This window comes from Dermacentor albipictus, unplaced genomic scaffold, assembly GCF_038994185.2.
Source record: "Dermacentor albipictus isolate Rhodes 1998 colony unplaced genomic scaffold, USDA_Dalb.pri_finalv2 scaffold_15, whole genome shotgun sequence".
Classification (NCBI taxonomy): domain Eukaryota; kingdom Metazoa; phylum Arthropoda; class Arachnida; order Ixodida; family Ixodidae; genus Dermacentor; species Dermacentor albipictus.
The window spans coordinates 10,062,265-10,090,251 of record NW_027225569.1 but is presented as its reverse complement, the minus strand read 5'-3'; the positions used below and the strand labels follow the sequence as shown (position 1 = coordinate 10,090,251).

The following is a 27,987-nucleotide window of genomic DNA, read 5'->3' as shown; positions in this document are numbered from 1 at the left end:
TCACCACAGCTGGAATTTCTTCCCCCTTTGTTGGCATTATAGGTTCCAAGAGGAACTGCACAGCGTTACGATCGCCCTTTGATAGCGATATTTGGAGAAAGGCCTTTTCGATACCCGCAACGATGGCGATGTTGTAAGTGCGGAAATTAATCAGCAGATCAATGTGCTCTGGGTTTAGGTTTGGGCCACTTTGCAAAACATTGTTCAGTGAGAGGCGATTTTTGGCACTTGATGATGCATCGAATACTGCCCTCAGTTTTGTCGTCTCGCTTTCGTGACGACCAACTGCTTGATGTGGCATATAGTACACCGGACCTGCCGACGTGCCGTAATCCTTGCTGGCTGGCTTTGCATAGTCATTTTCTATGTAGTCTCTTATGCGGGTGTCGTATTCGCAAATCAACGAATCTCCTTTCAAGAGGCGCGTCGTCTGTGCCTTAAGAGTCCTTGCGGCGCACTCGTAGTTGTCGCCAAGCTCGTAAAGCATCGAAATCTAAGGGAACGACACCTTATACCAATCATTCTCAGAGTTGAAGGTTTCTTTATAGTGCTGAAGGACGCGTCTTCGTGAAGAACTGGCTCATGTTCCTTGATACCGATGTCCTCGAGCTCCCAGAAAGACTTTAGCTGTGCTGATATTTCCTTGTAAATTTGTTCACTCACTCCTAACCGCATCACGCCAGCAGCCGAGGAGTAGACTACTGTTGACTTCCATGTGCGGACCTGGCCCTGGACTGTCCATCGGAATGCAGTCTCCACTGCTATCAATTTGGATCTGAGACGCTTAGTGGATACCGTGACAATTTCCCAGAAATGATCAGCGCCTATCAAAAGGTCAATATTATCAATTTCGCGGCCCTGCGAGGCGTCTGCGACTAGGAAGTGAAATCGTGAGAGCTGAAGTAGAACAGAATTTGATGGAGTAGCGATGACATCTGCGCAGATGCACGGAACTTCCAGCGCTCCGACTCGCATCCCTTTTTCCTTCGTACTATTTTCAAAACCGCAGCTCCACTCGACACGTTTTGTGCTTGTGATATGGCTGATTGCTCACCAAAGGCAAATATCTTAAGCTGCTTTTCCCTCAGCACCTTTAACTGCAGCTTTTCGGATAAGTTGTAATGAATGACGCTTCGCTGATTGCCACCATCGAGAAGCCTGACAAGTGTACGTTCATGTGGACCCTCTGTCCAAGCACGCGCTGTCGGAAGGAGAAACTGCTGCTGTCTAGTGCACATCAGGTTATCTCCCCTGCCTAATGAGCACTGCAACACCGTGGCTTGCTCAATCATCGGTGACCAGTGACTGCTCTTGCAATGCACCAGTGTCTGCTCTTGCGACGCGCACACCTGAGCCTCTTAGCTTTACGGCAATCACTTGCCGCGTGCCCCCTTGTTGTGCACCGGAAATACCGATTGTCACGCTTCAGTACCTCTCATCCACCACAGAAATCTTTGCATTGCAGTTGCCGGTCTCATTGCCTTTCGAATTACAAAATAGACATCTTGTGATCGCCTTGATCGCGGTGTGCAGTGCCACTGCAGTAGGCATGTTCACCATTTTAATCTTGCCGTTGCGCCTTTCCTCTACCAATTCGGCACTGTTGTTTCTCGGAGCTTCGGCCCACTGTATGATCTCCCACGTCCCAACCTCTTTTCTCAAAAAATGCGAAAGGTCCTCCAGCTCACTTCCCTTGTTCGTAGCCTCATTTTTTCGTTGGTATTCCAGACAAAGGTCGGCAGGCACCGCTCTCTTTATCACAGTCAGTAAGAAAGTTCCATAAGTGCCGACACTCACGCCTAAAGAAGTGAGGCTGCGTGCACCTGTCTCTACTTCGTCGACGAGGCTGCGCGGTTGACCGAGATTCTATGAGTCACGCAATGGCTTGATGTTAAGTAGCCGTAACATGTGGTCTTCTATAATTTCTTCCTTTCTGCCGAATCTCTCCTTTAATAGTGAGAGAGCAACATCGTAGCTGCCTTCCGACAAGTCAAGTCCTGCTACCGCAACCGCCACCTTTCCTGTCAAGTAGCTGTTACGGTATCTGAATTTGTCTACGTTTGAGTGGTTTTGGTTAGCGTTGATAGTCGACTCAAACTGACTCCAGAACCCTTGCCACTCTCGAAGCTCTCCGTTGAATTTGTTGATTTTGAGCTTTGGCAGCCTTACGGTGGGGCGTATTTGCGAATCGTTTGCGCGAGATTCTTTTTGATCTGAAGAGTTTAGTGTGCGATCGGATAAAGTATTTGTGCAGCTAAAGTAGCGTAGCATGCGTTGTACCTTTGTTTTCGCCACGCTGATCCTTTCTCTGTACATTTCGGACCATGCAGCTTCCTCTTCGAAAGCTTCACCTTCAACACCTTTTTCTATCTCCCGATCTAGCTCTTTTAGTGAGTTTTCTTTAAGAGAAAACAGATTTATCTTTTCTTACAGCTAGCGATTAATGCGCTGCCGCCCATGGTGAGTTCTTCGTTGAACAGCTTGGCTGTAGATCTTCGCACCACGGCCCTTCTTCACTGGATTCTGTTGATACCCATCTTTTGACGTCTCTATTCCCGGGTTCGGCAGCAAAATGTTGTGGAATAAGAGACGGAGAACTTTTAACGTCTGGAAAAATGACACACGTCCGTTCGCTTCGAGCGCATCAAGAACACTCCTATATTTTAGACTGGAAGGTATGGGAAAGGCGAGAGAGTAGAGAGAAGGGGAAAGTAATACTACACCATGCCAAACAGGCATTCTTGCTCCCCGCACGTGCAAGAACCCGCTCCACACTTGGAAGGCACCACCGCACCACCGGTCGCTGTTCGTAGATCGAGCCCGTCAGTAAGGCACGCAGTTGGAGGGGTATCAAGTGTCAGGCGCCTCTAGGGGGGAGTCTTCCTTGCCACATCGTCGGCGGGCCCCAGCGGGGGGGAGGGATGGGAGGGGCAGGGGGGCTTTGGCTCCGGAATGGAGGATATACAATACCTTTTTTGTCGGCAGGCTGCGCAAAGTTTGCGTTGGGGGCTGTTTTCTGCGGATAAGGACGGACCAAGAACGGCGGCTACAATGATGGCTGAGTGGCCGTCGAGAAACACGTCGAGGTCGGTGGTTCTTTGTCTTGCATTTCAGTTAGGTTGTGGCGTCGGATCACGTCTGCGTTGCATTCTGCCACTATTGCTATGTCGCACGTGAGTTATTGTTGAGGCGGCGTGTCGTTGTTCCGTTGTCGAGACGGATCTGGAAGCGTCACCGTCAGCGGCGGAATATTTCGGCATTTTAACGAACACCAACCGTACCTCTATCGGTACCTGCTTTCAGTTTTTCGGATAAGGGCTGACGGACAGGCCGTTGCTCGGGCGGCGCAGTGTCGAGATGTAGCGCCTTAGCGATGGCGAAAGAAAAGGCCGTCGAGGCCTCCATTCAGTGACTGGGCTGTAGTTGCAATCGGATGGGGCCATTCGGCGAACCTTCGCAGGTCAATCTCGCGATATCGGCATCGGAAGTAAACATTCCCGGCCGTCCAGAGTGATAGGAGAGCCGGCGTTGGTGCGGACTGCACCATACGACTGTCTTACTTGGAAAGTAGCACTGGCAACAGGTGGATGGGCGTGCGGAGAGCGGCGGCTTAGGTCAGCGCTTCCGGCTGTGACTGTGGCAATTCTGGGTGCACTTTGGAAGCTCCAAATGACCGCGGGATCTTTTCGATGACGATGCCATAATCAAACCTCGTGAATATGCGACGTAGGGAGCATTTTTTGTAGTTCTCCACGCACAATGTTCCTCGTGGTCTCTCAGATTCGTGGGGCATATTCGTTAAATTTTGCTCCTCGATGTGAGCAGGTGTCGCTAATATGGCCGAGTGCGCATTTCCAGCGGCCTCTCGATGGTTGTAGCGTCGGTCGTTAATTGCGCAACGGTCCTGTGCGGGTTGCGAAGTACAAAAGCGAAGAGGTTTTGCTTCTCACTTCGCATTAGGAAGCGAAATTTGTTATCTTCAGACATGCCGGCGTCAACGTGTCGAAGACGCTAGTCATATCTTCGGTGTAAGTAGCTAAATAGCGATGTTCTCGTTTGGCAGCTGGATCCGGGCATCTAGCAGAGTTTCGGCGCACGCTTTCCGCACGTTGCTTCTGAAGGTCTTCGGGAAGCCGCATTGAAAAAGGCCCTGCGTTGCCCGGTGAAATGTAGATTCTCGCAACAAGTCCTGGTGACATCTTCCAATGAGATGTGTACAGAATGCAGCTTCTCACTGTTGCAGTGGCAAATGTAGCGATCATTTCTACGACTGCTGCTGCCTTTCCGTGTCTGGAAATGATCATCCACATAAGGTCGGTGGCTCACTGGGCTGCTGCAGCAGGATCGGTGTAGGCGGTACTAGGGCTGTCGTTGCTTCTGTCGTGGACATGTGCTTTATGGTCTTATCGGGAAGTCCGTAATCTGAGAATTTTTGTAGCCTGAAGATAGCGCCATGGTCTGGGACGACGTTTGTGTTGCCTAACAATGCAGGCTTCGTTCATGGCTTTGCAGGGACGTCCGGTACACAAACCCGAAGCTCCACCGCCGCATGTCACCACTCCGTACAGGAGCGCATGACAACGTAGACCTAAACATTTTGTGGTATATTATGGAAGGGGAAGGCTTAGGCGACGATAGCCTACTATTTTTGAGAGAGCTTTACTTAGAAAATTACGTTTCCGTTGAATGAGAAGAGATGAGTAGCAAGGAGAAAGTTTATACTAACAAGAGACTGAGGTAGGGGTGCTGTATATCCCCACGGCTGCTTATGATGTACAGTCGACCAAAAAAGTTTACGGACCACGGGGTCTCAGAAAATGCTAAATATACGAGCTGCCTTTAAAAGTAGCCAGTAAAACCGTACATCACAATGTTGTTCGTATATACCAGTAAAGGCTGGAAATGGGAATATCAGGCTGCATTTGGAGGCTGCGGAGATATTCCGCTTTTTGTCAGGTCTCTTGGTCCGTAAACTTTTTTGGTCGACTGTACATGGTAACGATTGAAAGGGCGCTAGAGGAAAGTAATATAACGTTTAATCTCTCATAAAAAGACGCGCGTAAAGTAGCAGAGCAGCAGCTTCCAGTTTTTTATGCAGACGACGTTGTGTTGTTAGCTAACAAGCAAAGTGATATGCAACGTCTAGCTATATCTGTGAACAGGAAGGCGAGAATTTAGGTCTGAAATGCAGCGCTAGAAATCAGGTGTTATGATGGTCAGCTAAAACAGTGAACTGATATGGTCTGAAGCATAACTGCGAGTCGGCCTAGTTAGAACATATTCATATTGATACTTTTTGTGCGCAAACAAACAGGGACGAAGAAAAGGGGCAACACAAGGACGAGCGCTGAAAAAGCGCTCGTCCTTGTGTTGCCCCTTTTCTTCGTCCCTGTTTGTTTGCGCACAAAAAGTATCAATACTGATATGGTCAATAAGGGGTCATTAAAAGCCTACCGTGAAAGAATATAAATACCCTGGTTTATGAATAAAGGAATGCAATAGATATGTGGGAACACAGGAACAAACTAACTGTAAAGGCCAAGGGAAATTCGGCCATAATGAAACACAAAGCGCTATGAGGACAGATAGGTACGAAGTGGTACTAGGTCCAGGGTATGTGTAAAACTATAATGGTTTCAGGACTTACACTTGGAGATACGGTGGTTTGCTTTAAATCAGGGGTACAATCAGGACTCGATGGCAAACAATGGTCAGTGGGACGCCTCGCATTGGACGTTCACGGGAAGACCACAATTCAAACTATGCAGGGTGATATGGGTTGTACAAGTTTTGAAGTGAGGGAAGCTCACAGTAAAATAGATTGACCAAGGAATATCGAATAAAGCAAATGGGTTGAGAGAGTGTCCAGGTATTTGTGTACAAATAACATTGATTCACAGTGGAGAAAAAGAAGTAGGAACTTTATCAGCAAGTATAGGACATCTATAATGAGCAGCATGGCAACAAAGAAGGTAAAGCGGAAAATCAGAGAGGTTGAGATAATCTAATGGGTGGCGGCAATAGGAAAGAAATTGCCAAGAGTAACTATACTTAACAGGAAAAACCGAAATCACAGAAGAAACAAGTTATGATAATTCAAAGGGAAGCCTTTTGCTTTTCGAAAGGAGATCACGATTCCTTTGAACACACACTTATAAGGCGAGATAAAGCAAGGAAGAAGAAGCAGGTGCTTGCTGCAGCAAAGCTAGGGAAACGATGGAGATGTGTTATTAGGAGGTAAAGATATCTTCCCAGTGGTCGATTTAAGCATAAAAACGTTTACAGCGCAAACACATGCAACCACAAAGTAAGGGACAGGACACAAGCGCTTGTCCTGTCCCTTACTTTGTGGTTGCATGTGTTTGCGCTGTAAACGTTTTTATGTCAAGTATGCACCAACTCGCCCAGAAAGAAGTTTTAACGATTTAAGCACATCTGGCTTCCTTGAAGCCCTCCCTTGAGATCAGCGAAAGCAGGGGGAAAAGTAAATATGTCCGCACTAGAGCTTACCAACCGGTGATTGGAAGATTCGTGGAAATAGGGAAACGACAAACAACGGAGCCGTAGGAAAACAAAGTTCACAATAGGAGATCAGAAAATTTGGTTATGAGAATTTGTCCTGTTTTTTCCTTTCCTTTTCCGTATTTTTAACGTACGTAGGACAGTAGACAACGTAATAACCGGAGCTTGGTAGGGCAACGCACCTACCCGTTCCAAAGGGGACGTTCACAGAATCGATCCATCCACCCTAGGAAATGGACCGCGGCATGACGGCGAGTCACGCAACTGTTTATTTGGGGAACCTGTACCGATGAAAAAGAGTTACACTTGGTAAAAACTATAGTAACGCGCACATGTGCCGATAGCCTAAATTTATCTCGATTTATACACGAATGGCCTGAGATTAAAACCTTAACGCTGGTGCTGCCGTGTATTCAAGGACGTACAACATTATTCGCGTAGCGCATGGAACCTGGTCGCACAGGGTCCGGTGGCGACACAGACAGCAGATATAATCGACGGCAACAATCGAGAATCATCTAAGGAAGCATGCAAGCGTGCCTTTGCGCCTAGCAATTATTTTAACAGTTGTTATCAGATTAAAGGTGCTTACTGCAAAAAGGATAAACAAGTACGCGCTTCAATGTCAATGTGGGAAATTAAGGAAATTACATTCTGGGGTTTGACGTGCCAAAACAATGATATGATGGTGACGCGCGCCGTAGGGGAGGTAACTGTGAACTGAAACAAAGCCTATACTAAGCATCTGCTTAGTGTTTTGTAGATGCGAAGGAAATTCGTAAAAAGAACCACAGATAATATGCCCTTGGCCTTCGTCTGCAAAAAGAAAGAAGGAAAAAGAGTCAGTGCAGGTGTTAGCCTTTAATATTGAAAAAATAGTGGATATCGTGAACATCGCATTCTCATTGCGAATTTGAAACAATAATTGTACACCTTATAGAGGTGAAGATAGGTGAATAATGTGACCCTGATGGCCAAAAATTCTGCCGAAACTTTAGGTAACTCTTCTGGCAAAAGGGAACACCTCATCTCACGTCTATTGTAAAATGTGGTACAGCCGTCTGCAAAAAAAAAAGCTTTTGAACGAAACTTTATTAATGGCATGGACTAAGAGCATGATAATTTAGCTTTCTTTAATGTTTTGGAACGACTGAAGGAATATTTTTGTTTCATGACATCTAAAAATTGTCGTTCATTGCCACATATACCTTATCTTACGTCAAGTGTAATCACTAATGTCTCCCTGCACAGTCTATTGAACGTACTTAGCACGTTCTAGACACCCGTGTTGAAATGCGTACCAGAGTCGGAGGCACCAAAACTCCACACGTTTTCTACTGACTAACCGATATCGGTTATTTTGTGTGTCCACCGTTGTATTTTACCACTGCGAATTCTTAGACGATTGCCCAAGTCACACAGCACAACTCTAACCCTTCGACTGAATTACTCGATGAGGCAGCCACTACTTCTACGAGAAATCAAAATGCCTAATTGAAATACTATCATAATTAGGTAGAGTGACTATCTTTTCATTTACTTTACCAGACTATTTCAATTTACGAGTTGTAGCGGGTCAGTTTGCAATGCTTATGCATTTAGAAGGAATTCTCAGGACTAGGCCTGTTTTGAGATATTATTATTCTATTTGTCGGACGAACTGCCCTGGCGTTCCAGTTACTTTTGTGCTTCAGCGCGTAAAAGAGCGTTTTCTTTAAGGACTAAGTGGAACAACCATGTATCTTTGCATGTCTCGCAACCGGCGCTATCCTCAGAATTTGTTTTAAGTCAATATGCCTTGCATACTCACTAGCTACATTTCGCAGATCGAAATAAGTACCGTAATGTAAATTATTAAAATCTTAATTAGTGTAAATAAATAATTGTTCTGATAAACACATTGATTTCTCCTAGACGTGATGGCAGCCTCAATGAGCAATTTTTATAAAGGGTTGTATTTTTGCTACCTACCAAAGGCGGTTTTATAAATATAAAGTGTAGCTCAGGCACGTACCCAGGGGGGGGCCGGGGGGGTCCAGCCCCCCCCCCCCGAAATAAAGTGGCATACACCCTCCCCCCCCCCCCTCCCCACCCACGCCACCACTCCTCACACATTCCTAAAGCGCCGCCAGATCAATGTTGAGACTTCGCAGCTGATCATCGGTGAGCATTATGCTGCCTTTTTCACTTGTTTTAGAGGGCGGTAGTTATCGCCATCTCCTGTAATGTGAAGGACAGTTTTCTCGTATATTCCGCACCCGCGTGATTAACGCGAGATGCGTTCAGTTGTCACCATCTATTCAACCGCCACGCGCATAGCTGTTGCTTTTGTTAGTTCAACCTTCTTTGTTTAGGCTGATCCTGGGACCAGGAGAGGGATGCGGCTGTTACTTAGCTGGTCTGTATACTCTCATGGAACGAGTTGCGGCCGGAGAAAACGCCAATTGCGTTTAAGTTTTCCCTGTGCTTCATTATTTCCTTGAGTTACTCACGGCTCGCCGCGACGCTGGCAGATGCCCGGAACCCTATACACGTGATATGGGTTAGATAAGGTGGGAAATAAAATAATGTGAAAGAGCGTCCATCATGAAACCCTGCAACAATCCTTAAACCCATTAGCAAGATGACTGTCGCCCGTTACCTCGTCTGTTTTTCCCTAACTGTACAGCACTTTTCCTGCAAAATTGGCAACTGGAAACAAAAATCGCAAGGAGTTGAGAAATTAAGCGATCTACTAAGGGAGAGAGCCAAGGCAACAACCAAACTGCAAGCAAAAGCGAATAATAAAAAAGTTAACCGATGTTTATGAGAATATTTATGGATCAACATCTTTTTATTTGAAAAGGAAGTAGAGAAAAAACGCCGCCGGAAGTGGAGAACAATTGTTTTGAATGACGCTTCTACAGTTATCGGTCGAACTGCCTCACGTAGCCACTTCTCTGCTGTGCTTATGTGGTTGTTTTTCTAACCTTTTGCGGTGAGTGCAGTACGTCTAGAATCGCAGATTCCTGCGCTCTACGCGGTTGTATGCGACTGGCGGCCGCACAGCGTTACGCAATTCGCGGAACTCTCAAAACTGATCAACAAGGCGAAAATAACTGATATTCGAAACTATAACATGACAAAGACTGATGAAGCCGTAAAACATGAACGTAGCCTGAAATCAGTAAAAAAGAAACCTGGCATAGGACAAACCATGATGTATGCACTAAAAGATAAGAAGGATAATATTATCAGCAATCTCGAAGATACAATAAAAGCAGCGGAAAAATTCTAAGCTGACCTGTATACAGTACCCAGAGGAGTCACTATAGTTGACATAGAAACAGTAATGAACAGGATACAGAAACTCTCCTATAACTAGCGATGAGGTCAGAAGGGCCCTGCAAGACATGAAACTATGAAGAGTGGGAGGATAAGGTGGGATAACAGTCGATTTAATCAAAGATGGAGGAGACATAATGCTTGGAAAACTGGCGACTCTTTATACGAAGTGTCTATCGACTACAAGGGTCCCAGAAAACTGGAAGAATGCAGACATTATACTAATTCACAAAAAAGGAGACGTTAAAGAATTGAACAAATATGGGACCAATAACTTGCTCCCAGTATTATGTAAAATATTTACCAAAATAATCTCCAATAGAATAAGGTTGACACTGGATTTTGTCAACCAAAGGAACAGGCTGGCTTCAGGAAGAGATACTTTACCATGGATCACATCCATGTCATCAATCAGGTTATCGCGAAATCTGCGGAGTACAATAAGCCTCTCTATGTGGCTTATATAGATTACGAAAAGGCATTTGATTCAGCAGAGATACCAGCAATCGTAGAGGCACTACGTAATCAAGGAGTACAGAACGCTTACGTAAAAACCTTGGAAAATGTTGCTACATGCGTGAGCTATTTGTTTGTTTGAACGAGGCGCGTGGGCGCCATCATTCCAGAAAAGAGGAGGAAGAACGAACTGGGCTCGCGCTGTGAATCGAACCGGTCAGCGCATCAACCGTTGTAAATATAATCTGTAAATAGTTTCTCGTCTTACTGACTCGTCTTTCGCGTTAGAATATCGATCTACAGCTACCCTAATTCTACACAAGAAAAGCAGGGAGATACCTATAGAGAAAGGGGTCAGACAGGGAGACACAATTTCTCCAAAGCTATTTTCTACGTGCTTAGAAGAATTCAAGCTATTAAACTGGGAAGGCTTAGGAGTAAAGATCGACGGCAAATATCTCAGCAACCTTTGGTTCGCCGATGACATTGTTCTATTCAACAACAATGCAGACGAGTTACAACAAATGATTGGAGACCTTAACAGAGAGAGTGTAAGAGTGGGCTTGAATAGTATTATGCAGAAGATGAAGATAATGATAATTCGCCGGGCAAAGGAACAAGAGATCAGGATGGCCAGTCGGCCACTAGAGACTTTTAAGGAGTACGTTTACCTAGGTCAATTACTCAGAGGGAACCCTGATCATGAGAAGGAAATTCACAGAACAATAAAAATAGGTTGGATCGCATACGGCAGACATTGCCAGCTCCTGACTGGAAGCTTACCATTATTATTGAAAAGTAAGGTGTGCAATCAGTGCATTTGCTAGTGCATTTCCCAGTGCATTTTGCCAGTGCATATGGGGCAGAGACTTGGGAACAAGTTAAGGACCACGCAAAGAGCGATCGAACGAAGATTGCTAGGCATAACGTTAAGAGAGAAAGAGAGTGGTTTGGATCAGAGAGCGAACGGGTATAGACGATCTTCTAATTGACATCAAGAGGAAAAAATGTAGCTGGGCAGGTCATGTATAGCGCCGGTTAGATAACCGTTGGACCATAAGGGTTACAGAATGGGTGCCAAGAGAAGGGAAACGCAATCGAGGACGACAAAACACTAGGTGGAGCGATGAAATTAGGAAATTCGTGGGCGCTAGATGGAATCGGTTGGCGCAGGACAGGGGTAATTGGAGATCGCAGGGAGAGGCCTTCGTCCTGCAGTGGACATAAAACAGGCTGGTGATGATGATGATGATGGTGATGATGATGATGATGATGATAGAGGTGGTGGGCCCCCCCCCCCCCGAGAAAAAATCCTGGGTACGTGCCTGGTGTAGCTATTTAAGCGTCATTTATATTTTTGCAGGCACTCATTCACTATAGGATGGAAGTTCGGCTATGCATAACTGTAACGCGTGTGAAGAATTGCACAAACTACACCGTAGTGTCCCCGCAGTTTAAATTACAATTCTGCGCGAGCCTTCGCCAAGGAAACTTTCCGCGTTGTGCGGGGACGAAGCACCGGAAGCAAGCGTTGCGCACACATCGCGAAGGCATCACTATTAACGCGACAGCGTTAAGGAGCTCGTGTCACAGAAAAGCCGGTGTCGTCGGTGTCGGCGTCAGCGGCGTTGGCCGTGAGCGATAAATCACAGAAGGCACTTCATAAATAAAAAAAAACATCTTGCAAGATGGGCTGGTGGGAAACGAACCAGGGTCTCCGGAATGTGAGACGGAGACGCTACCACTCAGCCACGAATTCGATCCTTCAAAGCGGGACAAAATCGCCTCTAGTGAATGCGGTGTTCCCTTAGAAACGTGCCGTAGAAAGGTATACTGCAGTGCATATCGGTAATTATGACCATGTAACTTACAGAAGTCGCCGTTTCACGAGTAGCGAAGTACGTTTCCGCTAAATTTCTTCTGCGCTCTGCGCACACGCAGAGCCATCTTGCGGCGAACACAGAACACCCCCTCCACGCAATGTGCGGCGCTGCCCCGACACATGGCGCGCCACTCGCCCTATGACCGCGTCCGCCTTCATGGCGCGTTAGGGCCGGGCTATCTCTGCCGATCGCGACGTTTGGCTGGCGTAGCGCGTTTGAGTAGGCGGTGCGAACGGGATGCGATAACGCTATCGCGTTCCACTCTTGATGGCGAAGCTTAAGCGTCCTCCACTTTTCCTTCGGTGTTTCTGATAGAATGTATTGGACTATGTATACCATGGGTGATTTATTTGCGCTGGTTGTTAAAGCACTTTTGCTGCTAAGAGGCTCTAAAATAGTAACCACTCAGTTTAGAATATTAAAGTGTGTAGACGGGAGTCTTTTCCCTTTTTCTATGTGGGAAGAGCTGAGGAAATGGGAGTGAATGCTTCCTTTCTTCCGGGGCCAGGTTAGAGCCTTTGTCTTTAAGTGAGCCAGCAGTTGTTGTGAATTTACTGTCCATACAACATGAACATCATCTGAAGAAGGCATTTCTCATTGGCCAGCTATTTCTATAATTCTTCCGCCAAGAAAACATTTTCTCGAAAAGAAAAAAAACTACTGACTCCCTTTTAATCCGCCGCCTCACAGCAAAAAAATTTTTTTATGAAAGCAATGCCTTCTTTGAAAACTTCAGATCATTTTGGCATGTGTGAGACCTGGGTATCTGGTCACACTTATCTAGCCGAATGGTATGATTTGAGGCCTTCCAGTGCACCTAGCGCAAAAAATTGGCGTCAAAATGAAGCTCGGAAACGAAAACATGCACCAAATTAGCATACTGTTATGCACAGAGCAATAATGACGCGTAAGTAGCGGAAGAAGACCAAACTGTAACCCATGTGTGCTCGCTGGAACTGCGCGTGCCTACAACCGCTGCCGGGAACTGTTGCTTAGCGAAAGATATGAGCCAGTACCAGAGGTAGTGCAGTCTAACTATTTGGGCCGATCTCGTACAACAAGCAACAGACCACATGGTACCCTAATTCTCACAAGATGAGCGTGTCTTTCACTTGATGTCAGCCTCGCATGACTCGCCGTTTCATTGAAATTAAAAACAGTCGCTGGAAATGCCGGCTGAAGTTAACCGAGCACAGCAATGCTGGGTGAAATGGCGAAATTTTCTTTGCAATGTTCGCATTGTCGTTGCAGGAACTGCACTCTCACAACAAGCTCTTCGAGCGACAAAGGACATTTTCGTACCAAATCCTGGGATTGTATATAGACTCCTTCAACTTTCCAACCGTGGTCGACGACACGGCGCTTTTTATAAGGTGCGTGGACACATCTCGGAACATCGCGCTGCACACGTCAGCACGTTTGTTTTCGGAGGAAGCTCTACAGGCTAACCCTCCCTGATTTTTTTGCTCGCGACTAGCTCACACGCAGGTAAAACGAATTAGCCCACTCGGGGCGTTTTTCTAAAGCGAAACTATCTTCGCGTACCCTTCCAGAATTGCCTGACCGTTGCCGCTGGGTGCTGCTGCTTTCTAGCCAAATAGCTGATAACATTTACAAGAGCAATGAATTGGCTTAGTTGGCGTGCTTTCCTCTACCTTAAGCTATCTACTGGAAGACATTGACCAGGACATTTTGTCGCTGTTAGTGCCTTCCAGTACATAGCACAAGAAAAAGGAATGGCTGAATTTACCGTGTGCGTGACAGCGAGATGTTACCTCGGTTCTCCTACAAAGCAGCCCAATCATCTAACCATTAGGCCCGAAGAACACATATACTGCGGTCACGCCAACGCCAACTAGCCCGTCGAAATGGTCGCCCCATGTGCCGCACTGCGTCGTACCTGTGCCCGAAAGCTCCTATGCGCGCGCCAGTTTTCTTTATGTCAAAGACATAGGAATGAAATGCACAAATTTATAGCATTTGATTCACCGCTTCACAAGAGATTCCCGTCACTCAAATTCCAAGATGTGCGTTGAATCTGCATCATATCTTTAGTCCATACACTGCATACAAGATTGTGCCTGCCAGATAGCACAATGCCAGTTCTCGAGCTGCACTCCTCGAGTGAGAATAGCTGAAGACTTGAAGGTAACTTGCTCAATAAATTAAAATTCCTAATCAAGTAATTATCAAAAATATCCTCTTTACGCAAAAGACATTGATGCCTCATTAATTGGTGCGGTGAAAGTTAATAAAACAAGTCTTTGCTAAGTTGTGCCTGGAATCTGCTCTACAGGAGACGTGCCCACGTGCTATGCAGAAATGTTTGGATGATCAGGCTGGCCGTTTATCTGCTGACTTCCCTTGCACGGCATTAACTGCGGTTGCAGACGTGCCTCTGCGCGAAACAAAACAAAGTGCCATAGTAGGCAGCCTACAATGCTACGAAGCAGGAGTAGGCTAGAAGTGGTGCCATACATTCACCAATTTTCTCACTGTCTGAATACGGTAGCAAGTACACACAATGTGCGAGTAGCTTTTTCTTCTTCGCGCAAACCTACGGGCCCCATCATTGCCTTTGAAAAGGAGAAAACTGGTGGCTGCCGCAAGACGCACACGCATGCGTCTGTAAAATTCACGATGGGTGATCTATAAGATATTCCATTGTCGTGCAGGAAAATAAATACTGGGCGAACCGGCTGCTCCATTGCTGACCGCGTAAAAGAGCAGGCGGTTTCAGTTAGATTGGAACTCAGCACGTGCGCTCTGATCCGTTGAGAAATTAGCGTGCCAGGAAGAAGCGGAGATCCCAATGCACGAGAATTTATGGAAGCCTTCTGTATTGTTTCAAGGGGTAGCGCATGCATGAGCGACACGTCGATTTCTCTGCATGCCAGCGAGAAAGCGTTCTGGTTACTGACGTTACCCTCCAGGCCCAAGGGCGTCAGGCAGGGAGTTGGTAAAACGGGAAGCATAGTAATGAAATACGACCAATAAAATAGTAAATGGAACATTTTAGTATTTGCCAATTATACAATGTTACGTAATATCTTGCCTGATCGTTTGCAAGTACGACAAATAATGGGAACAGAATAACACCTTGATAATTCCTGCTAATACAATGTTCGACAAGTAAATGAAATAACATGTTAATTCATATTACGCGATGCTAGCTAATACCTTAGGAAATAGATTGTTACCGACAATGGCAATAATTTCATAGGGAAGGCGGTTCCGTTGCTGTGACAACTTGGGAAAGAAATATTGAAAGTGCTAGTATTGCCTGTCCGAATTCCTATTTTATGGTGATGGTGGATGCGGCTCGGCAGGTAAGCAGTCTGAATAATAAAGTCACTGTGAATGGAGGAATAGCAATAAAATTTCGGTCGCATTAAGCTGTTTTAATAAACAGTTTGTTTCTGCTGCTTTGTTTTGCGACAGTGTGCTACCTTATGGCGCATCTGCTAGCATGTGCTCATATTCACGAGAATGACGAAAATAAAACTAGTTGAAAGTTTGCGCTAGTCCATGTCCCTAGCACTGTCTTCCTTCACTGTGTTCTGAATTTTATTCCTCTTGTATTCTTCCACTTGTATCCAGCAAGTTCACAAGGCGTACAGGCGCATACACACTAGAGGCAAATGCTTCTGCTGCTTTCTTTTGCGACAGTGTGCTACCTTATGGCGCATCTGCTAGCATGTGCTCATATTCACGAGAATGACGAAAATAAAACTAGTTGAAAGTTTGCGCTAGTCCATGTCCCTAGCACTGTCTTCCTTCACCGTGTTCTGAATTTTATTCCTCCTGTATTCTTCCACTTATATCCAGCAAGTTCACAAGGCGTACAGGCGCATACACACTAGAGGCAAATGTTTCTGCTGCTTTCTTTTGCGACAGTGTGCTACCTTATGGCGCATCTGCTAGCATGTGCTCATATTCACGAGAATGACGAAAATAAAACTCGTTGAAAGTTTGCGCTACTCCGTGTCTCTTGCACTGTCTTCCTTCTCTGTGTTCAGAATTTTATTCTTCCTTTATTCTTCAACTTGTATCCAGCACGTTCACAAGGCGTACAGGCGCGTACTCACTAGAGGCAAAACGTGCGCGGCGTGGCGCGATAGCCATCGCGAGGCGGCTTTTTCGTGCCGCGGGAGCGATCGGTTCTGGGCCGATTAGTCGCGTCATTCCCCGACGGCCTGCGAGCCGCGAACGCCAGGAGACCAATTGAGAGCGGCCACTTCAGTGGCGAGTGCAGGGGAAAGAGGCTTATACGGACCCACCCGACCGCCTAATTCGTACTCGCGTGTCGCTTCAGCCGCGCCGCCTCTTTCGTACTGTCGTCTGCACGCGTTAGCTCTTGAGCGGAATTGTTTTGGCTGTTGGGGTTCACGATTTTCTACAATGATGAATTGTAACCGAGACGTCCCGATGGAAAGGGTTTTTTTTTTTTCGATAGTGTGTGCATCATACTCTATTCTGTACGGCAGGACGTCCCTTGAGTACAAGGACGCGGACGTGGCACCTAGTACCGCATTCTGACCGCCGTGGTTGCTCACTGGCTATGGTGTTCGGCTGCTGAGCACGAGGTCGCGGGATCGAATCCCGGCCACGGCGGCCGCATTTCGATGGGGGCGAAATGCGAAAACACCCGTGTACTTAGGTTTAGGTGCACGTTAAAGAACCCCAGGAGGTCGAAATTTCCGGAGCCCTCCACTACGGCGTGCCTCATAATCAGAAAGTGGATTTGGCACGTACAAACCCCAAAATTTTTTACCGCATTCTCATTGTCTTTTGAACGCAGCGACGCCGCAACAGAAGCGAGCACAGCAACATGATTATGATTAGCGGCAGCTACGTCGTCTTCTTCATAAGACATAACTAACGTTAATAGCGCAGGACGAGGGACGTAAAGCCAGCGCCGATCTGTCAGCAGACGGAGAAAAAGCACGCGACATCTAGCACCTACACGCAGAGGAAAAATGAGGAAGCGAGATTTTCATGTTGTCAACCCACTGCCTCAACGGTTTGCCGCCAGTTGGTGTGGCCGCTCTGCCATTGCTGCGTTTTGTCGTCGGCGTTTTCCTGATTATGTGTATGCGCCTTATCAGCTCCTGGAAGGAATTCTCAAGATACACTAATTTTTTTTTTGCTTGAATGATTGAAACGAAGTGTTGTCAAGGAAGTCGAGCAACAGTGCATTCTTGCGGCATGTATTTTGGCGCAATTCTCACGGGTTGTATCCTGAACCTATGGTTCATTGTATGCGGAACTTAGTTTAGTTCCATGCTTATGGCCCAGTAGTGACATTTTCAGCTATGACGAAGAAAAATGCATTCTGATCTTAGCTTTTATTTTGTCTTTTCAGCACTGTATTCGTGCCGTCAATGTTCATCGCGATTGGTCATCTCTCATTCTCTGACGCAAGCTTCCATGACTGCACCATACTGCCACCAAACAACGTTTTTTTGCTGCCGCCTAACGTGACCTACGTGCACGATCTGGTACGGACGCATTGCAGCAACTGCAAAGCATGTTCTTGTTGCAGTTACACTGAAGTGAAAGAGTTGATAAAGTAGCATTCCTGTCACGAACACTTTTGGTGTCGCATGTCACTGATCTCGTGACCGTGCATATGTTGGAAGAGATGGAGTCGGGAGACGCAGGAGCAGCACAGCAAACAGATTTTAATTCACCCAAACTCAAAAACTTAAAGGGAAACTCGTGTAACAAAAGCAGCATGAAGAGATGCCAGCACATAAGCCACCTACTTAACAGTGACTAAATATCTCCTTATTGCCGGTCATGTCATTCCTTGGAGTGTTCTACGCGAAAGTCCTGCAACGCTAGCCTATGGCTGCGTACTAACAGAAAGGAGCGTCCTTAGAGCCTGTTGTCGCCTGTATCCTCTCAGTCCGATGCCTGTCGGATCTTTCTCATCGACGTCGCGGTAGACGTCGCTGCGTTGATGTCGGCCAGTCCATCTGTCCGTCTTTTGATGCCGATGTCCCGAACTGCGTCGGTGACGTTGCACTCCGCCCTCACTGGCTAGGCCTCAGGCAAGGTTCCGTCGCTACTTCTTTGAGTGCCGACGAGACGTCCCGGGGACTATCGTGCCTGCTGGTCAGCCTCTGAAGGGGGATCCTTCCTGAAGTGCCCGGCACCGCAGTGAGAGGCTGCATAAGGTCCGAGGAGCCTCACTCGGACGTCGCCGAGTTTTCACGTCGCCGAGTGGTTTTGAAGAACTTTCTTCAAAGACAAATAGCCTAACGGCTATTCACCACCTCTGGCTTCCTGATCCGCCTCAACTTAGCTTCTGCTGGGCCACCTCCTATGGTCTATCACCAGTCCACTCTTCCGGTCGAAGCCACTGGGCCTTCCCGGATAGGCTGCTGCTCCGCTGCTGCCATGGCGACTATCTATCTTTCTCCCTCCTTCAATCTTCTTCACTCCTATATCCATATCCCTGCTGGCGCTGAGCCGTGCTCCCACAAGGGTTGCAGAAGATAGTGCCTGCCTTGCGTCCTTTCCCCACAAGAACCACTTCTCTCTCTACAGTTTTCATTTATCCAGCCCAAACCTCGCTCATCGTTGTCTATGTGCACATGGTTAATTACTTGTATGTGTTCCAAGCAGAAACAATTTGCGAGTATCACCTCTGTGTCGTCTTATGCACTTATTTTGAATTCGGTATTGTTGCCAGGAGGAGTATTTGTGAAAATAGGTAAGGCTCAATGAGGTAACAATTTTCGACTCAATGAGGTAACAGTAACTACCACGCACTTTCGTCAATGCAATGCAACGATTTTAAAAATCAATCTAGAAAGAAAGAGCGAAATAAGACCCAGTGAGTAAAAACTCTTACAATATAAGCTCGTCATTCAAATATGCGGCTGCAGGTACCGTAAAGTATGCGTGGAGAAATAAACTTTATTTGCGCACAGCAAATTTCAGACCTAGGCCTCTCTGTCTAGATGACGGCCTCGAGCCCTTGGGCCCTGGCGACATCTTCGGCCTACTGGAGTGCCTTTAGTTGGTCTTTCGGTGCACAGCTAAGCAACGCGGTCACCCACTGCTCTGTGGTCTTGTTTATTTTATTCTATGTGGGTATCCAAGGACAAGCCCAAACCATACGTTGTAGCTCCGCCCATTCTTGACAGAATCTAGATCTATCCGTGCAAAGGTCCGGGTAGTAGCGGTGGTAGGCCACCGGGTTGGGATATGTATCTGTTTGTAAGAGGTGCCATGCCGTCGCGTGCCGTGTACTCAGCGAGGAGTGTGCGGGGTAGAAATGGGCCCTTCCCAATTTATAATGTTTGGTGATCTCGTTAAATATGGTCATCCGGTCTCTCTCCGTTCCAAATATTTGTTGCTGTCCCCTGCTCGGCCTGTAAGTTCTCGGGCCAGGTTGCGCGCTGTTTTGTTCCCGGGAAGGGTGTGCCGGGTGTGCGGGTGCTCATATAATTTGATTGTCGCGATCTTCACGAAGGTTGTTTAAAATTCTCAGCGCTTCCGGCAAGATTCTTCCTTCGGCATAGTTCTTGACGGCTGTCTTGCAGTCGCTTACTACGATGTTAGCTTCCGTGGAAGCTGTTGCCAGTGTTAAGGCAGCCTCCTCCGCCACCTCCACCTTCCCTGTTTTTACCGTCCCACTAACTCTGCGGTCACCCTCTAGACTCGTAGCAACTATCGACATACTCTGTGTATTTGCGTACTACGCCGCGTCCACATAGAGCACGTCCCTGGCATAACGGTATCTTTTGTGGAGAGCTCTCGTTCTTGCCTTTCTTCGATCTTGGTGAAACTCCGGGTGCACGTTTCTGCGAATTGGGGGTATTGATAGATGTTCCCTTATTTTACTTGGGATGTCTCTCCGCACTCCGTGCTGTGCTTCGTAGGTTATTGCGATGTCATCTAAGATGTGTCTCCCCGTCGAACTCTGTGTAAGCATTTCATTCTTCGCTACTCCCTGGGCCTTAGTAAGTTCGTCTAGTGTGTTGTGCACGCCGAGCGCCAAGTATTTCTCGTCTGAAGTATTTGCCGGAAGTCCCAAGGCTTGTTTATGCACCTTTTTAATAATGCATTCTATCTTGGCTTTCTCCGCAGCGTAGAGCTTGAGGCAAGAGACCACATATACAATACGACTGATTAGGAATGTTTCTAATAATCGGATGAGATTGTGCTCTTTCATGCCATAGTGCCTGTTGGATATCCGCTTTATTAGTCTGATTGTTTGGTGAACACTATTGCCAAGTAGTGCAATGGTTTCTCCGTTATGGCCGTTATCGGATATGCGGAGTCCCAGTATTCTCAGGCTCTCCACTATCGGTAGCGTAGTGCCTTCTGCTGTGACCGCAATGCCCGGTTTTTCCCTAATGCTTTTTTGGCCCAGGCATATGGGTCTATAGAGCAGAAGTTCTTATTTTGGCGAGGAGCATCTCCTTCCCTTGTCTCTGATGTAGTCTTCTACCGTGTTTACTGCTGTTTGAAGAATCTCTTCCATATGTTTTTTGCTTCGACCCGCCACCCAAGGGGTGATGAGGTCGGCGTATAGGCTGTGTCCGAGTCGTTCTATCTTTACGATTCTCGCAGGAAGACCGATCATTGCCACGTTGAATAGAAAGGGAGATAGGACTGAACCCTGCGGGGTACCCCTATTACCTAGTTTGAGCTCTTCCGATTTGGATTCTCTAATTGAACTCTTTGCGGTACGATCCGTCAAGAAGTCTTTGATGTATGCGTAATTTTACGTCCTACATCCAGCTTTTGGAGATATTGTAGTATTGCCTTGTGAGTGACGGGGTCAAAGGCTTTAGTTTGATCGAGACCTGGTATTGCCTTGGTGTCTAGGGTTTTCTCACCCGCATCTATGATCTGATGTTTTTGTTTGAGCATAATATCGTGCGTCGATCACTTGGATCAAAATCCAACCATGGTATGGGGGTAAAGTCCTCCATCATCCATGCATCTAGTGAGGCGTGTGAGAACCACATGTTCGATTAGTTTACTGACGCAGGATGTTAGCGATTTGGTGCTTAAGTTCGTCAGTTGTGGTTTCTCTCCAAGCTTCAGTATAAAATTGATTTGGGCTGATTTCCATTAACTTAGAATGCCAACTTGCTCCCAGCAGTTATTCATGTAGTCCGTGAGAGCTCGGATGGATACAACGTCAAGGTCCCTGAGTGTTTTGTAGCTTATCCCATCAGGTCGCGGTGCAAATTTCAGGTTGAGCCTGGTAAGTTCATATCTGACTTCTGCCTCCATAATAGGGGCACCAACATCAGGATTCTCCTTACCTAGGTAATGCGGGAGTCGTTCTCTGTCCGCATCTCCAACGTATATTTTTGGAGCTCTCGAAAGAGCTCTTCATCTGTGCCGTCGTAACTTTCTATAAGTTGTGTCTTTGTCCGGATTTGTACAGCCGGGATGCAAGAGGCATCGGAGAATGTTCCATGCCTTGGACATTCTCATTTGCCTTTTCATCAAGTCGCACGTGGCTTCCCACTTTTGCTGGGTTAACCTATTTGCATATATCTCGATTTCCTTGTTTAATTCCACAATTCTCTTCCTTAATTTCCGATTATGTTTTTGCTTTTTCCGTCTTTTCAGCATACTACCTTTCGCTTTCAACATGTGCAATAATCTGCTATCCATCTCTTCTATACCTGCTTCCTCTAGAGGAGTTTTGGTAGCTCGTTTAATGCCTTCTTGTAGATATTGTGCCCATTTCTCAATGCTCGTTATAGTGTCTTCCGCATCTTCTTGACGGAGTTTGCGGAAAGAGTCTCCTTCTACAAGATTCAGTTCTCTACCCCTCTTTTTCCTTGGGCATACTTTTGCACTTGTGACGACGATGTAGTGGTCACTACCTAACCATTTCTGCATGTTTGTCCATTGAGAATCTGCTACATTCTTCGTAAATGTGAGATCTCGTGTCGTGGCATTAGTTACGCTGTTTCCTAGTCTGGTTGGTGCCTGAGGGTTAGTTACAAGCGTTATTCCTTCGTGCTGCGCGTCTGCCCATAGGCTTCGGCACTTAATGTTCACTATGCTGTAACACCAAGCCGCGTGTGGTGCGTTAACATCGACGGCCACGCCTAGCGCCTGCTTGTGCGCTACGCTCAATACTTTGTGGAAGAGTGGGCCGAATTTGCGCTTTTGTACGGGTGGACCGTATAAGTTAAGAATAAATAGACTTCCCTCTTCTTTATGGGAGGCAATCGCCTCCCATTTCAATTAGGGCGTGGTCTATGCCGCGCAGACCGGTATCGTGCTCGATAGCCGAGGTTTATATGTATCAGCGTCGTGACGGTTGCCTTCTCGCCGGAAGCACTGATTTATACTCCTATAATTTTGCCATTCCCTCTGTCCCCTGCAGGGCGATGATATCTGGCGTCTCCTTACTTGTTACGAACTGCTGCAAGTTTCCTCGCTTGCGACGATACCCGCGGCAGTTCCATTGCCAAATCGCGTATTGGTTACGCGGCGCCATGTTGATTTATCTGTTCTTCCCCGGTGGCCTTGCTATTTTCTACCGCATTTGGTCTGCTATACAGTTTGCTTTTAACAGATCCTGCGCCTGCCGGCCGAACGTCCTTTGATGTGCTTTCTAGTCCCGCTGCTCTATTCTTTAATACATCGAATCGTTGCTTAATCTCTACATACATGTTTGTGACTTGTTGGTATAGCCCATCGAACATTGCCTTAAACGTTTCCATAACCTCATCGATTGCAAACATACTCTTTTCTTCAACAGTTCCTTGCGCCCTCCTTTTCTGCGGTGGTGCTTCCCCGTTCGCTTGTGTGGGAACGGGCTTTAGAGCTCGAATAGGCGTCGACGTCGTACTGGCGGGGAGTGTGTTGCCATTCTTTTTTCGCTGCTGAAGCTTCGCGTTTTCTGCCCCTGAGATAATTGATCACATCTTTAAGCGTTGCATTCTCTCGAGTAATCTGTTCTAACGTGTCTGTAATCTGTATCATTTCCTGATAAGGGGCAGACCCCTTAACTTTAGGCGATTCAGTAGCAGTGCCGGAGACCGCGTTCACCCAGCCCACCTGTGATTCGCTGCCGTCTCCCCCTCGAATAGTTTTCAAACCGGACGTCGACCTTGATCTCCTCCACAATCTGATCATGGACCTGGAGCGTCGGCGACCGGCTTGCCAGGGCAGTCTTGGGAAGGAAACGGAGCGGTCTCTTCCATAGTTTTTCCTGCTTGTTTCTTCTTTGTCGGTTGAGGGCTGCTTGCTCGTTACAGTCTTATGGTTGTTGCTGTTGCTCCCCCTGGTTTCTTTGTAGTTGTGGTAGTAGTACTCTTCCTATTCGGTCTCTTCTTCGTCCCTCATCCGTCGCTCCCAGCGGTTTCTTCTGACCAGGTACCGTATCTTGTATCTTGCCTTGCACATCTTGTGTCCCGTGAGATGGTCTTTGCCGCACACTTGGCACTCCGCATCGCAGTTGTTTTCCTGCTGTGGATTCTTGCACCCACACCCTCGGCAAATCTTGTCTTCAGGGTTGGGGCACACGTGAGCCCTGTTCCCTGTTCTTCCACATCCATAGCATACTTCGATGTGCTTTTTATACAAGGAGCATTGGATAATCACATATCTTGGGACGTGAAAATATTTAAATGAAACGAGCACGTTGTTTGTGTTACCCATTCTCATGGCGTGCAAGACTCCAGGATTGTGTGGCGTGACCAGACTGGTCGCTATGTCCTCCGGACTCTCCTCCTGGGATATTCCTCTCATGAGACCCTTGGATGTGTTATCAGGAGCTGTTCTGTAAGCGCTTGCTTCGAATTCTTGTTCTCCAAGTCGGAGCTTATTGATAGCCCCATATTTCCTGGCCCGGTCCTCAGAAGGCGTGCTCAGCACCACTATATTTTCTTTGCTGTTTATGCAAATGCTGTCTTTGAAGTTTGTTTATTTCGGACAACTATGTACAGATTTTCCGTGGACGCCGGCGAAAAGGCAAATAAATGCCTCAACTTCAATGAGAATACTAAAAAAAGAACCGTAAAAAAAAGGCAATTCATAGTTTAAGACAGTTAAAAAAGTAGTGGAAACCTCATATAACTGCAAGGATACGCAGTATGTGTAAGTTATGACGACTTGAAGAGTAATTATACAAGCACTAGACGATATAATGAACAACATTGAAAATATAACAATTTCGTACAACAAAGGTGACCATTTGCCTACATAGTCGGTCCCTACTGTAATGATAATAGGTAGATATGCATAATTTTTTTCAGGGTGAGGACAGAAGTGCTTCTTTCGATAATGCACAATGCATTAGGGTGTCTGTGCATGCAATCTGGTATTAGGTAATCAAGCTTGTAGGTGCCGTAGTTGTGCGCAGCTTTTCCCTTTTGTAAGACGTATGTCGCTAGTCGTGGGAGTGTTCTCTTCGAAGGTATTTATTTCCGAAACCACATGGATCAGACACGCTTTGGTTATGTAATAGAGTATCGATTTTTTTTATATACTGCTAATAGTCAGGATTGTTGCTTTTTAAATGTTGGCGCTGTGTGACAATGCTATTGTTCACCTTCGATTATACGTAATACTCTTTTCTGAAGTAGACGTATGCTTTCCATGTTAGTTTTTGTCGTGGTACCCCGCACAAGTAGACAGTAATGAATTTGTGACTGTATCAAAGTGTAGTACAGCTTTTTCTTTATCCACACTGGAATGCTTCGAAATTTGCATATGATACCAATTCCTCGTGACACATTTGCATGGACATTACTTGTATGCATAGACCAATCTAGGAATTCGTTAAAAAGTATACCAATATATATGTACGATGTAACTCGGTCGATTACTTGATTACGAAAACGAAAAAAGTTCTCGTCAGGAGCTGGCTTATTACGAAGTCTAAATATAACATACTTGGTTTTTTATGTTTAATTCTAAACTGTTAATTTTAAGCCATTTTGGCAGTTCCTGCAGCCAATCGTTAGCCTGATCATGTAATAATATTAAATTCGTGCCGGAAAAGAAAGCGCTGCTGTCGTCTGCATATAATGTTAAATGTGGCGTGTGTGGTACATTTACGATATCATATACATAAATTACAAAAAGCAACGGCCCAAGAGTTGACCCCTGAGGAACGCGGCATGTTGTGTGCCCCATCCTAAATTTGAAGTAGTTAAAGGCAGTGTATTGAACCCGATTTTTAAGGTAGCTTTCAACCACTAAACACTAAACCCACCAGTGTAGTTAGCTTGTTTCTGTAACTGCGTATTCCTTAAATTGTATTGAATTATATCATTGTTTTCACTAAGCATAGAAGTACGATGCCAATTTGTCTTCTCTTGCTTTATTATATGCAATAATGACCCTGTATGTACAATTTTTCGTACTGGTGTATAATAATTATTTGCTTTCGCTTGTGTGTTTGCCCTCTAACTTTATAATTCTCTTTTTGCTTGTATATTTACCCTGTCATTGCTCCTACAGAGTGGACGGTGCTTAGTCAAGCTGCAGAATCCGGAGCTTTTTCGCCGTCTCCGCTTTTTCACAGATGTTTTTGTTTGGTGAAAATAAAACACTGACTGACTGACTGATGTGAAAAAAAAATCTAAAGCTACTCCTCTAATACCATGTTTATACAGTTTGTCTAATAATTTGTCGTGCTTTACCGAGTCACATGCTTTACGGAAATGAAGGAACAAGCCTAAAGTGAACAGTTTGTGCTCGACGTTCGCAATAATCTCATCTTTTCTTTCCAATAGGGCCGCTTCAGTAGATTTTTGTTTTTGAAAGCCATACTGCTGCTTAGTTATTATGTTGTTTTGTTGAAAAAACTAAGAGAACCTAGCATAAATGGCCTGTTAAAAAAACTTTTGAGAATGTCGGCAAGACCGAGATCGGCCGGTGATTGGCAAGGTCGCCTTTCTCGCGTCCTTTGAACTTTTCTATCACCGTTGCGATCTTTAGTTTATCAGGATACGTTCCGGTGCAAAGAATTAAGTTGAATATGTGAGAGTGGCCGAACAATGGTATGAGAAATCGCTTTTATAGGCTCACGCTTCATTTCGTCTATCGGACATGCACTATCATTTTTTTTTTCTGCAGGTGCTCATGAATGTCTAATTCAGTAGCGGGAGTGAGGAATATCGGCGACTCAGCACAACGCCTAATGTATGACGTGCAATCAGTGTTGCTTGTGACGGGGTTGACAGATAACCCGGCTTTCAAAAAATTTCATTAAACTTGTCGACAGGTGCTGTACCTGAATAATGCGCACCCTGGACCAAGAGTTGCCAAATATCATTCGTTGTTTTTGTCAACGTGAAGCTTTTGACACATCTTCAAATTTTTCTAGAATTATTGCAAACATCCTTAAATTTATTTTCTTAGTAGACGGCTCGAGCTCGCTTTAAACCGGAATTTCAGTTGTTCCTGAGCTTCTTATATTGCAGTAAATAAGGAATATTCTTTGTTTCTATGAACAAGGCAAACAGCTTATCACCTTCTCTTATGCGCTTCATAAGGGAGGCGTCAATTCACGGTTTTCAGGACTTCTTATGCGCCTTAAGTTCAACAAGAGGAAATGCCAAGTCATAAAGTCCTTTGACATTTTCTATAAAGGTATCATATGCGACTACAGGGTTACTCTCTTGCGGTACAGTGCTACACTTCGCTTCCTCAACAAGACGCCCAAAAGTACTATTTTGTCTACTGTTTTTTTTTTCTATACAAGATAGGATAATCGTCTTTGAAGCGGTTATGATGGGAACAGTGTGGCATAAAAAACATAAAAATGGGCAAGTGATCGCTTATTCCTGATGTTAATACACCAGCATCTCATTGAGCAACAGGGTAATTTGTGAAGCACAGGTCAAGCAAAGTTTCAGATTTATTGGCCACCCTAGTAGGTATACCAATGACAGTTTGGGAACCAAAAGAATAAAATGTGTCAATAAGACGCTGCTTACTGCTGTCCTCTGAGAGTAAGTTGATGTTAAAGTCGCCGGTAACAATGACGGGGAGGCTAATACATAGCAGGTAATGCTAAATCTGTTCAAGGTATGCAAGGAACTTATTAACATTACCGGAAGGAGGTCTGTAAACTACAAGTAACATTGAATTGGTACATTTTATCAGTGAGCTTTCACAGTGATGATCTACAAGCGAGTATTCGGATACTATTTCAAACTGAACGTTATTTTGCACATATATTACAACGCCCCCTCCTCTCTTGCCACTTCTGGAGACAGAAATACACGTGTAACCAGCAAAATGTACATTAGCAGATTTATCAGAGGGCCACGTTTCAGTGAAAGACAAAAATTCTAACTGATGATTGAGGTCATCCAGCAATGTATCAATCAACTCAGTTTTATTCGTTAAACTGCGCGAATTAAGATGAAGCAAGGAAAGCTGCCTTCCATCTCGCGAAACATTTAGTTGTCGGGAAGAAGTTGCATCCTGATAGCCACATGTTTGATAATATGTCGCCATAGATTAGTGCATCGTCACAGCGATAGACAAAGAAAAACCGTCAAATACCTTATCATATCTTGTCCAGATCTTCCACTGTTGTTATTTTTATAACCCGGTCTTTAGAGCTACGCCGCACGAACATTTTGCCGTCTTTGATCCACGCGAACTGAAAATTCATTTCACGTGCCTTTGATTTCATTTCCTAAAACAGTCTTTTGTTCTGGACAGTTAGATTTTCATTGAAGTAAACCTTTGATTCTAGTTTCCTCAAGTCTCTTTTCCTATTGAGCTAAGTATCTCCAGTTAGGCGGGATGAAAAGCGCGCCAATACGGGGCGGGTTTATTACAATTT

At 45.7% G+C, this 27,987-nt stretch overlaps 1 protein-coding gene across 1 annotated transcript in view; it reads left to right on the top strand.

The window, feature by feature from the left end:
• Window positions 1-27,987, top strand: part of LOC135914136 (uncharacterized) — a 183,643-nt gene that overhangs the window by 70,231 nt on the left and 85,425 nt on the right. Inside the window, exons 5-6 of the mRNA XM_065446887.1 lie at window positions 13,437-13,558; window positions 17,551-17,686. Of these exons, the coding sequence (XP_065302959.1) occupies window positions 13,437-13,558; window positions 17,551-17,686 (258 nt within the window). The remainder of the gene's footprint in view (window positions 1-13,436; window positions 13,559-17,550; window positions 17,687-27,987) is intronic.